Raw genomic sequence first — 12,155 nt, 5'->3', positions numbered from 1 at the left:
TTATCACGTGTATGGTAGTTCATAAATATTTTACTTTTATCTCTCAAAGTATTATTTTTTTAAGTTATATCAAGATAATAATGATAAATGATGATAAATAATAAATATATATACATTCTTTTTACTTGATAAGAATAATAATGCAGATATGTATTATAGTTACATATGTCGACTACTATTTCTCATGATCAAGCAGGTAATTATCTAAGTATGTGTACGTAAGAGGTATATATGTATGTAAGAGAAAGAGATAGAATCGTCTCGAACAAAAGCGAGCAGTGAAAGTGCGCTCCTTCCGGAGTGCAGCGTCTTTTGGAAAGACGATCGTGAGAATTTCCGTGCTGATTTTCTCGTATAATATATAGGTATATACTTCATGTATTCATACAGTGTATATAATACGGAAGTTCATTTAAAATTTTAACTAACCTATCACCTTCCTGTATAAATTATAGGATATTTAAAGACTATATATATATGTATGTGCATTAGATGAAGCGTAAATTTACGGTTGAGTAAATTATGATCGAAGGATATAGATAATCTTTGCCAATTTATCATCGACTAATGTTTCACTCATTCTCACTCACTCTTTCTCTCTCTCTCTCTCTCTCTCTTTCTCTCTATTATAACACTAAAAGAAAACGAAAAAAATTGGTTACGAGGGATCGATAGATAAAAAAATGATTACTCAGTGTGATTTATGTAAAAATACATAAAAAAGCTTTATTTCGCCACCGTTTTCTTGCAAAAAATAAGTATAAAAAACTCCTCCTAAACGTCGTCAGCATCATCATCATTATCATCATCGTCATGATCGTTTTCATCGTCATCATCATCATCGTCGTCGTTGTCGGCGTCGTCATCATCATCATTATCATCATCATCATTATCATCGTCATTTTCATCATCATCATTATCGTCATCGTTATCATCATCATCGTCATCATCATCATCGGCAGCAGCAACAGCAGCGAATGCTGCTGCAGCATGTGCAGCAGCAATGGCAGCAGCAGCGGCGGCGTCGTCTTTGTCGTCATCATCGTCGTCGTCGTCGTTGTTGTTGTTATTGTTGTTGTTATTGTTGTTGTTGCATCATTATTTATCATCATTTTCGTCGTCGTCATCATCAACATCGCGATCGTCATTATTATCATTGTTATGCTCGTGTATTCGCGCGCATCGTAGAACATTATTATCGTATCGTCGTCGTATTGATGAGGATCGGCGCTCGTCGTATTACGCTCGTAATAAGAACGTAGCGTGGTGGGTGTAATAGTGATTTGGTGAACGGAGAAGAGAGTTAGGGCCGGTTCGGCTGTCTTGTGACTAGTATGGGCCGGATCCTCCGGGTGGTCCGTAATTCGAGCTTGGTCCGCTTGGTCCGGTACCACCGATACCTCCCCCGATTCCACCACCTCCTGATCCGCCGTGTCCGTCACCGATTCCACCACCAATACCACCACCGATTCCACCTCCAATTCCACCGCCGATTCCACCACCGATTCCACCGCCGATTCCACCGCCGATTCCACCGCCACCACCACCACCACCTCCGGATGTGACTTCCTTCTGCAAAGAGACAAAATTCGATGTGATCGATTATTAATCTTTCTTTTCTCGATTTCCTTTTATTCTCTAACACATACCTGAGTTTTGTATTTGATGAAGTAAACTTCCGGTTTGCTAGGTTGCGTCGGAGCAATAGTAGGTAGACTGATTTCGGGTGCCTCCTCTGGTTTCTTGACTAGGACGTAGATAAGAGTCTTCTGTTCATCTTGTTGTGGCAATGCTGGTATGACCGGTGCAGTTGGCGTAGGTGGAGTAGGTGCCTTGATGAAGATGATCTTATAATGTTTCTGAGGTGGGGGAGGTGGTGCTATCGGCCTCGCTGGTCTATCCTCAGGTGCCTCGGGTGGTGGTACGTGAACGTAGATGTGCTTCTGGATGAGAGAACCTCCTCCGAAGCCACCGCCGCCACCGCCACCACCACCACCACCGCCGAATCCACCTCCGAGACCACCTCCGAAGCCACCTCCGAAGCCACCACCGAGTCCACCTCCGAGTCCACCTCCTCCTAATCCACCTCCTCCTAATCCACCTCCGCCTAATCCACCTAATCCCCCTAATCCTCCTAATCCTCCTCCGAAGCCACCGCCTCCGCCGCCGCCACCACCGCTAGGAGCACCGTAACTTCCGCTTGGCTGACTGTACGAGTAACCGGCTTCTGGCCGTGCCATCGCCACGGCGGCGATCGTCAGGATCTGAAATTCCATGTTGAGGATTCACTCTCAAGACCCTTTCTCTTCTCGAAAATCGTTTCTATCGATTACACGCGCTCGACCACAGAGTGAAAGTGGCAAACTAGCGTTATATATTCAATGCAACTCCAACGTGAAATATCAGGACTTATCTTCTTTTTTTATTTATTTATTTATTTATGTATTTTGTTCGTTTTTTTTTATTTACTTTTTTCCCGTTTTTTCTTCCCCCTCTCCCTAATTTATCCTCGTATTTTTTACGTACTTTTTCAAATCTCTTACATTTCATTATTTCTACGCACACGTGCGTACCGATGCACTTTGACTATACGCATGCACACGGAAAAAAAAAGTAAATGTTTCTTAGTGAAATCTTCAAAGGCAAGGTATTACGTAAAAACTAGTATTACGTGTTTTCTCTATCTCTTTGAGATTTCAACAACGTATCGATTTAGAATGCGTTTCCCGATTTATCCTGCGCTTTCGAAAAAAAAAGAAAGAAGAAAAAAGAAGAACACTCTCGAAGCGTCATCGAGAAAGTCTATATAAGTACGTATGTACTTGTATGTAGGAGGAATTGTCACGATTTTTTTATATTAAAAAAAAAACGAAAATTTATATCAAATACAATGTGATCCATTAAAATCGTAACTGATAAAGATTGCCGATATGGAAAAATTTTAGGAAAACTCTCCCCATCTCTCTCTCTCTCTTTCTCTCTCTTTCTTTCGGTCTCTCTTTAAATTTATTTAAGCACATTGAAGAACGATGACCCCTTCAATTAAAAAACAAGAAAAAAAAAGGAAAACAGAATTCAACTTTATGAAACGTAAATGGAATTAACTTTTCTTGATTTCTCATCCATCCATAGACAACCAACATAGTCTCTTTTTCTTGGTAATTTAAGTCTTCTTCGGTTGAGAAAAAAAAATAAAAAAAAAAAAGGAAATTAAAAAGAAAGCACGTAGGTGACTTCGTTAAGTAATCGATTAAACCGAGTAAAAGAATGCGATGGATGTTACGTGATGAAAAGATCAAGTGAAAGAGACAGAAAAAGAGAGACAAACGGAGAGAAAGAGCAGGAAGTTGAGGATGGTACTACTCACCATGAATGCCCTCATGATTGCTGCTGTTCCTTGATATGAGGACTGATGCTCCGTGGTTGTCTTGAGATCCCCTTTTATACGGGCCAGCTTGGACCCCACTCGTGTTGGGAACCATCACCTATGAGATGCGACGGAGCTATTGCGAATCTCTCTTTCTCTTTCTCTCTCTCTCTCTCAGTCACTCTTTCTCTCTCTCTTTCTCTCTGTCTCTTTCTCTTTTTCTCTCTTTCTCTCTGTCTTTGCCCCTTTCTCTTCCTCTTTCTCTTCGCAGCTTTTCGCAACGTAAACTTACTTCCGATTCGAATCCATCATACTTCCGGTGAATAAATTACTAAACGATTTCGATATCCTTGGAATACTTTATATCATCCGATCGATAACATTTCGCTCTTATCTTTTTTTCTTTTCTTTTCTTTTCTTTCCATCTTTTCTATTTCTTTTTTTATTTTTTTTTTCGAAGTAAAAGTAAATAAATTTCTTTCTTCTCTTTCTCATCGAATTACACAATTTCTCAATAGTACCAAAGACATTGCTTAATTTAGAAAAGATTTCAAAATTCAAGACGGACACTTCAATGCGCGCGTGTTTAGAAATGTTTGTATAAAAAAATATATGTATAGATATCACATTGAATATACGTACATGTATATATATTTAGAGAAAAAAGTTAGATTCACATTTCGATTGTTATTTGTATTTCTTAGGAAAAGTTTTTTATTTCTAGGAACCATTTGTTCATGTCGATAAAGTAGATATTTTTTGTCATATCGTAATATGACATAGCAAACATTTACATGTGTAGTTATAATCGATCGGTAATGTTAAAAAATACGATACAATATCGTCATATCGATAACATCGTATTTTAGTCGAATAACTCGATCGAAGTTGAGTTGTGTGCAAGAAAGTGTTGGTTGTGTTGCATCGAGTTCAATTCAAATGAAGTAGAAAAACAACAAGAAAATACTGATGTAATTGATATAGGTAACAGAACATTTCAACGAAGTGTAGAAATGTTGTCGAAGATAGCTTTGTTATGTTATATCAATAATCGATAAAAAAAAACAAATAAACGTCTATAATAATAATTATCATTATAATTATATTTTCTTTATTTTTTCCTTTTTTTCTTTTTAACTCTTAACAAATAGATGGTATTACGACGTTCATAGCATTCTCAGTGGCAAAAGTGGATCACCAGTCACGTTGCGTTTTCTTATGGCAAGTAAGTTGCGGCCGAGCAGCAACGAAACGTTAACCTTGCCCGGTGATAGTGTACCAAGGCACGTCACTCTTACAAACACTCTCTGTGTCTGTCTAAAGAGGAAGAGAGCGGAAGGGATATTTCGTTCGTTAGTTCGTTAGATCGTTTTCTGGAGACGAGGCGTCGTGCGCTAGCAACTCTCATCGCAGTCGTCGTAGTCACGATTGCGAAATAGAGAGTAGTCATCGGACAACGTCGGATGAGACTCTCTACGTGAGAGGGAAAGAACGGACTCTCCAATTTCATTTGTCCCGAATATTAATGCCATTCTTATATATTTTATACAGGTTTATTTTTACATTTATGTATATAAAATTATCGAATTTAATAAAGCGATCAAACATTTTTTTTTAATACAATTGTTATATTAATAATCATAATTTTTAATCTTTTGTTATTTAGAATCGTTACAATTTTTTATTGTAACAGGTTGGTAGCCTACTATATATATATATATATATATATATATATATATATATATATATATATATCAATATTTTCTTTTTTCATAATTTATAATTTTTCAAATTCATAATCAACATATAGAACTCATATTAAAAATTTGTTCACTTATTACATTTATTATATATTAAAATAAATTCTTATTTATATTTATTTTTATTTATTATGATTTATTTAGCACAAATTTTGTATTTATTATGATATATATATATCATTTTATCATGTATATGTACATGAAGAGGTTTGATGTAAATATATGACATAGTTCGATGAATATACAATTTGCGACATCTATATATTAAAATCGGCAATATATCGATTTTTCATTTCAAACGCTATCGATAAGAAAGCTCGCGAATTTATCTTCGGAGTAATATTTCGATTAATACGCATCTTCCACGCCATCTAATGATCACTTTGAGTTTACTGTATTATTAATATCTTCGTTCCAGGTAACGTCGTGTGTGTTGACGAAAAAAGTTTATTCGAATAAAACTGAAATAGAGCATTTTGACATCGTCGTTATTAGACACTTTAATAATTAATAATACATTTGATATGCATAAGTGCGCGCGTGTATAATTCATTAAACAAAGAAACATAACATAAACTTTGACATTTTTCATTGGATCTTCTCCATTTGTATTTATATTTTTTAATTATTATTTCTATAAATTAAAAGAAAAATTAATTAAATATATATTTTAATTGGTTAAAGTCTAATTACACAACACACATATACACACAGATAATTCTTAGGACAGAGATGGCGGTATACGTATAAAAGGCGATTTAACAGAACGGTGAACCATAGTCGCGGTGGAGAACGTATTGCAAGTACGTTTGGTTGGTACATTCGGTTGGCCTCGGTATTACTCGGAAAGTATCGTTTTGCACGAGGAATCACATTTCTTAGTGTGGCAACTTTTGAAAAAGCTTACTTATTGTAAGAAAGAGAAACAAGAGATTAAAAGGAAATGGGACTTTTATCCGAAGGAAGTCCGCTTAGTTGGGAAGAAACGAAAAAATTGTCGGATCATGTGCGAAAACATGGAATCATACAATTTATTAATATATATAAGAAACTCAGAGATAGACAAGGTGATGTACTCAAGTGGGGTGATGAGGTACGTAAAATCAATTCTTCGTCTCCTACTTTTTTTCTCTCGACTTGAACATACTTTGTGGTTAACGTTTTCGCTTTGTCATTCTTCGAGTATTACTTCTTATTACTTTTTTCTTATTACTTCTTTTTTGCTTTTTTTTTTTCGTTGGCAATTATTTAGTTATGCTTCCAAAAGAATCATACAATGATATTATATTTTTATCTTTTCGATCTTTTCTTGATGACACAGTCGTGTTTATTCAATGAGAATGCTAAATAAGAATAATTTCAACTATTTGCATTTTTATTGTCAATCATAGAATTTGATTTATAATATTAGAAATAGATATTAAATTGATGACACATGAGATCTCTTAATTGTATCATTTTTCTACTCTGTATTAGAATAAAATTAATTATCATTTAGTTATTCTCTTGCATAAGCTAATATAGATAACACGATAAAGATTGCACAGAATGATGGATGATTGTGCACATGACATGTTGCACAATCATAATCTTTAATCAAGATAATTTTATGAATCAACTTTGCTAAGAAAGAACACTTGTCATTATTATACTTTTGATGTGAATAATATTGTATAATAATATTTTATATCTGTGACAAACTCAATATTACAAGAATTATCAGATTATTGAAATATAAATAAATTTCGTTAATATTTATTTGGTACTTTTATTGATATTAATTAAGATTTTTATTTTTAATTTCATTGTAAAGAATTATAATTTATACATGGATCATTCTAAACAGGTAGAATACGTATTAGTAAAATTTGATGATGTAGCAAAAACAGCAAAACTTAGCCTAAGAGCCGAAGAAATATTAAAAGTTTTAAATGAAAAAGAGCAGAAAGATCCCTTGTAAGTATTTTAATTGTCAATTTGGAAAAATTTGAATTTAATGTTAAATTATTCTGTCATCTAGAAATGTTAAATCGTTATGGCGACCAGAATACGGTGCATATATGATTGAAGGAACGCCAGGAAAACCATACGGAGGTTTATTAGCACATTTTAATGTTGTAGAAGCAAACATGCGTTATCGTAGACAAGAAGCAACAAAACTATTAAAACATGGAGAAGTACTAATGTCACTGACCAATTTTCCAAGGTATTCAAATAAATGTAGTTGTCAATTGTGTTAATCAAAGTAATAATATATAGTGTTTATATATGTAATGTATATTTAGGCTAGGAGCATCAGATTTTACAGATCCTCCAGCAGTACCTACGCCAACTGCTGGTGCCTCCAGAAGCTTGTTTTTTCCAGATGAAGCAATATACCCAGGTCATCCACGTTTTAAAACATTGACAAAAAATATTAGAGAACGTCGTGGAGAGAAAGTTGCTATAAACATTCCTAGTGTGTATTTTCATAAATATTATATTAATACATATATGAATTTTTTATTTCCATCATCATGGAAATGTGATATTATTTAATTAAGTATTTCTTTATAGTTTTCAAAGATACAAATGTTCCTTCTCCATTTAAAGAAGATCTAATAAGTCAAGGAGACGATGGGTCCAGTAGCAAAGCTGCAAAAATAGATCATGTTTACATGGATGCTATGGGTTTTGGAATGGGATGTTGTTGTTTACAACTTACTTTTCAAGCTTGTAATATAGATGAAGGACGAACGTTATATGATCAACTTACACCATTATGTCCAATCATGGTTAGTGATTTAAAGTCGATAATTCGTATATTTTCAAATAAAGGAATGTTGAGTTAGAATACTTGTTCGTGCGTACGTTACAGACATTTGTTTAACATTCGACAGTTGGCTTTAACTGCTGCTAGCCCATTTTATCGTGGATATGTGACAGATGTTGATTGTCGATGGAATGTTATTTCCTGCTCAGTCGACTGCAGAACGCAAGAAGAACGTGGATTGAAACCTTTGGAAGAAAATCAGTTCAGAATTCACAAATCTAGGTATGATTCCATCGATTCATACCTCAGTGAACAAGGAGATAAATATAATGATGTTCCGCTAATATATGACGTTGAAATATACAATCAATTACTAGATAATGGAATTGATAGATTACTTGCTCAACATATAGCTCATTTATTTATCAGGGATTCTGTATCTTTGTTTTCTGAAAAAATACATCAGAATGATTTGGAAGATACAGATCATTTTGAAGTAAGTAATTTTATCAATATTAATTAATTTCATTACTCTCTATTTGTTAGTATTACATAAATAATCTTTCAGAATATTCAATCAACCAACTGGCAAACAATGCGATTCAAACCACCACCTCCATATTCTTCTATAGGATGGCGAGTTGAGTTTCGGCCATGTGAAGTACAAATTACAGATTTCGAAAATGCAGCTATTGTTTGTTTTATTGTACTTCTAACGAGAGTTATACTCAGTTACAAACTAAATTTGCTTATACCAATTAGTAAAGTTGATCAAAACATGGCTAAAGCACAAAAAAGAAATGCTGTTAAAAATGAAAAGTTTTGGTTTCGTAAAGATATTACATCAAATACTGTAAAGAAAGAAAATATAGAAGAGGAATATGATGAATTTACCATTAATGAAATTATTAATGGCAAGGTACTAATTCGACAGAGTCATTAATTTTAACATATGAAACATATATAAAAATATATGTATATTTACAGAATGGTGTTTTTCCTGGATTAATACCATTAGTTAATTCTTATCTTGCTAATATGGATGTAGATGCAGATACACATTGTACAGTACAAAGATACATGAAATTAATTCAAAGACGTGCGTCTGGCGAACTCCTAACAACAGCTGCATGGCTTAGAAAAGAAGTAATCTCACATCCAGAATACAAGTTAGTTATTTTGTTTTTTTTTATTCTTAGTCGAAGTAATAATACTATTAGCACTTCGTATAAGAGTATATGATATATTAATGTACACTCTATATCTATGATACAGACATGATTCTGTCATTACACAACGTATCAACTACGACTTAATGAAAAAGATAGATAGTATCGTATCCAATGAAGTTTCTTGCCCAGAATTACTTGGACCATGCATAGCATCTAAAACAACTGAAACAATACCACCAGCGGTTGCTAAAGCAGAAAAATGCCCAAACATGGATTGTTAATGATAGTATTTTTACTATGATCCAATTTTTTGCAGGTATATTAATAAACTTTATAATTTATTTTATTCGATATGCGTTGTACGTATGTCAGTTAATATCTACTTAAAAAAGAAAAAAAAAATCAAGAAAGAAATTTGCTTTTAATGCTTTGAAATTTTATTTTGTTTACATTCATATTACAACAATTTACATTCCATATGATGCATTAAGATGATTTAAGAAAATAATATTAAAATACGTATTATCAGTATTTTTAAAAGAAAACAAGTTTCTCTGTATAATTAAAAATACAATATACATAATTGCATTTTTTTTTTCTTTATTTTTTTGGTTTTAATATAATGACAGTGGTGCTGAATAAACATAGTGAAATAAGATTTTTTAAATGAATATAAATTTTCAAGAATTCTTATAATGATTAGTTATATTGCAGAATGTTGAATATTCAATAAAAAGTATTTGTTATATAACTTGTTACACAAATACAATTGAAAATCCTGTAAATTATTTTATCAACTTTATTTTGTTAAGTTAAAGTCTAAGTTGTTGTTAAAATTCGGGAATCTCATATCAGTATTCTTCAAATTTTTTATAATCCATTGATTAGCTTCAATTTCTAAATTTGGTGTAAAGAAATCCTTCCAACCACCACTTCGTCCTTGTCTAACAAACGTTTCCTTTTCCATGATTTGACATTCTTTTAAATCCGATAAATTAACCATTGGATTATTACGAAAATTCTTTATATCCAAATATGTTGCAAGTTCATTTAATTGATCATCACTATATTCTTTTCCTAAGAATGTTGCAATTTTTTTAACAGTTTGTAGGAAATTCTAGAAAGAAAACAGTAAATACATACATCTATGTATATATATATATGTATATATATATATATATATATATATATAAAATATTTAAACACAGTTTAAATTATATTATATAGTAAAATAATAGAGTAAATATTTTTACAATATCATATACATACTTCTTGCATTTCTTCATAAAATATAAACAAAACATTAGGATGTTCTTTAACTGCCCAAGCTTCTTTTAAATGTATCCAGTATGGATTCCATGGGGCTAAAAATATAAAAAATTCATCATCACGTTATATTAATTAATCACAAAGATAATATTTATATAAATGATACCTACTTATATCATTTTGAAAGTAATTCCAAAATTGTTCAAATGTACCTATATACCCCATTGTCTTTATATCTTTACACAAATTATACCATGAAACGCATACATCCTTAGGATTTCTTGCAACATAAACTATCTAAAAAAATTATAATATAAAATTCTAATTATATGATAGAAATATTGGGTATTCATAAATGATTATCCTGATTTCAGAAGTTTATAATATTTCACTGAAACAATGTTAAAGTTTATTAAGTTTTTTCTTTATAATTAGAAACTTTATTCATGCACTAATGTATAAATTTGTGTTTCATTATAAGTCTATAGTAAATAATTAGAATATATTATAATCAGGGTAATTATTTATAGATACTTTCTATGTGAAAATGTTCAAATAGAATACAAAAAGATGAAACAATGGAATACTTTCTTACTTTGCAACCACATTCCAAAATATTAGGTAATAGACTAAATGGAAAATGTGTTTTAATAAATCTGGGTGAAGACATTTCTTCCAAAACTTCATATCCAGGTTTTGCAATTGATTTGCATAATTGCTGTTTAGTTAAATCATCTTTATTCATTTCTATAAGTTCCTTAGTTATTTCAGGGTGATTAAACAAAGAAAATCTAAAATACAGAGTTTATATATACATATATAAATTCTCTGTTATGTATATGTCTGTGTGTGTGTGTGTATACAGTTTTAATAAGAAAAATATTTCAGAGCCTTTAATTAAAAAATGCATTTATCCTTACTCTAAAAACGGAAATCTTCTTGTAAGATATTTAGTTTTTGCTGTATCATAATCCAAGTTATTGCACAATAGCCAAACTAGTTCTTGAGTCAATGTGGTTCCTGTCAATAAAAGAAAAATTATCACTGATAAAAAGATAAGAAAAAAATATAGGTAGATAAGTACATGTTACATAATATGATTATATAATATCCCATATAATTTAATATGGAATAAATAAAAAATATATATGTATGTATAAATGATTTCATATACTATTTATCTGATCTTAGACATAACATATAAATAATTTACCCGATCTTGGATATGATGCTACCCAGGTATCGGTAGATCTTGCTTTGAAATTATAAAATCCTTCTCCTTGTTCTACGTAGTTAGAAGGAAAACAATATTTTTTTGATCCAACTAATACCCAACCAGTTTTTTCACCCTTGAATACTTTTAATAATTCCTTAGTTTTTTCTTCATGTAAAAATTCGTATGTGGGTGTTAGTTTATTCATTGTGACTCTACTGCTATATCTTCTTCAATGGAAATCAAATTTACTAATAGAAACGAAAATAATTAATGATATTTAAATTATATATATATATATATATATATATATATATATATATATATTAAATATAGTCCTATTTAAATTGCTATGCCCTCTAACTATACATATACGTTGATAAAATTAGAATAAATCGACAAAGTAGAGCCACGCACGTCCGTTCACTACAAGATCATCCGATGAACTACGTATATAAAACTTGTCACTCAGGCATGATTGACTTGGACTTAAGAATTGAGTAAGAATTTAGGCCATCCATTATAATACTTTCACCTTACAACTAATGACAGACTTTCTCTACCAAATGACAATATTAAAAGTATGTAGAACTATAAAAAAAACTGTAAAAATATTTATGTA

General features: G+C 31.7%; 3 protein-coding genes across 4 annotated transcripts; 1 reads left to right on the top strand and 2 right to left on the bottom strand.

Annotated features, from left to right (window-relative positions):
• Positions 1-697: 697 nt before the first annotated feature.
• Positions 698-3,663, bottom strand: LOC127072976 (uncharacterized). The gene is made up of 3 exons (XM_051013903.1): positions 3,368-3,663; positions 1,650-2,264; positions 698-1,572 (listed from the first exon to the last, which is right to left on the bottom strand). Exons 1-3 carry the CDS (start codon positions 3,380-3,382, stop codon positions 1,330-1,332), a joined length of 873 nt encoding a protein of 290 aa, XP_050869860.1. The 5' UTR covers positions 3,383-3,663; the 3' UTR covers positions 698-1,329.
• Positions 3,664-5,551: 1,888 nt separating this feature from the next.
• LOC127072965 (glutamate--cysteine ligase catalytic subunit) lies at positions 5,552-9,402 on the top strand. Of its 2 annotated transcripts, none has more exons than XM_051013877.1 (9): positions 5,552-6,220; positions 6,974-7,083; positions 7,148-7,333; positions 7,413-7,585; positions 7,684-7,901; positions 8,007-8,375; positions 8,448-8,798; positions 8,867-9,048; positions 9,155-9,402. In XM_051013877.1, exons 1-9 carry the CDS (start codon positions 6,071-6,073, stop codon positions 9,330-9,332), a joined length of 1,917 nt encoding a protein of 638 aa, XP_050869834.1. In that variant the 5' UTR covers positions 5,552-6,070; the 3' UTR covers positions 9,333-9,402. The 2 variants fall into 2 exon arrangements, with proteins under 2 accessions (XP_050869834.1, XP_050869836.1); XM_051013879.1 differs by lacking the exon at positions 5,552-6,220 and adding an exon at positions 6,495-6,889.
• A 425-nt stretch (positions 9,403-9,827) lies between these two features.
• On the bottom strand, positions 9,828-12,064 carry LOC127072975 (sulfotransferase 1E1-like). The gene is made up of 7 exons (XM_051013902.1): positions 11,951-12,064; positions 11,534-11,784; positions 11,241-11,340; positions 10,916-11,111; positions 10,491-10,617; positions 10,321-10,415; positions 9,828-10,168 (listed from the first exon to the last, which is right to left on the bottom strand). Exons 2-7 carry the CDS (start codon positions 11,739-11,741, stop codon positions 9,851-9,853), a joined length of 1,044 nt encoding a protein of 347 aa, XP_050869859.1. The 5' UTR covers positions 11,742-11,784; positions 11,951-12,064; the 3' UTR covers positions 9,828-9,850.
• Positions 12,065-12,155: the final 91 nt, after the last annotated feature.

Source organism: Vespula vulgaris, chromosome 2 (genome assembly GCF_905475345.1).
Source record: "Vespula vulgaris chromosome 2, iyVesVulg1.1, whole genome shotgun sequence".
Lineage (NCBI taxonomy): Eukaryota > Metazoa > Arthropoda > Insecta > Hymenoptera > Vespidae > Vespula > Vespula vulgaris.
Note: the sequence above shows the minus strand (reverse complement) of the source record. Positions and strands in the feature narration are given on the sequence as shown.

Bases quoted from the DNA above. Each gene is read 5' to 3' on its own strand.
- LOC127072976 (XM_051013903.1), bottom strand. The intron at 1,573-1,649 runs GTATGTGTTAGA...GTCTCTTTGCAG, and splicing joins TCATCAAATACAAAACTCAG to AAGGAAGTCACATCCGGAGG.
- LOC127072965 (XM_051013877.1), top strand. From the start codon at position 6,071: ATGGGACTTTTATCCGAAGGAAGTCCGCTTAGTTGGGAAGAAACGAAA. The intron at 7,084-7,147 runs GTAAGTATTTTA...TCTGTCATCTAG, and splicing joins AAAGAGCAGAAAGATCCCTT to AAATGTTAAATCGTTATGGC. The intron at 8,376-8,447 runs GTAAGTAATTTT...ATAATCTTTCAG, and splicing joins AAGATACAGATCATTTTGAA to AATATTCAATCAACCAACTG.
- LOC127072975 (XM_051013902.1), bottom strand. From the start codon at position 11,741: ATGAATAAACTAACACCCACATACGAATTTTTACATGAAGAAAAAACT. The intron at 11,112-11,240 runs GTAAGGATAAAT...TCTGTATTTTAG, and splicing joins AGAAGATTTCCGTTTTTAGA to ATTTTCTTTGTTTAATCACC. The intron at 10,169-10,320 runs GTATGTATATGA...TTTTCTTTCTAG, and splicing joins TTTATGAAGAAATGCAAGAA to AATTTCCTACAAACTGTTAA.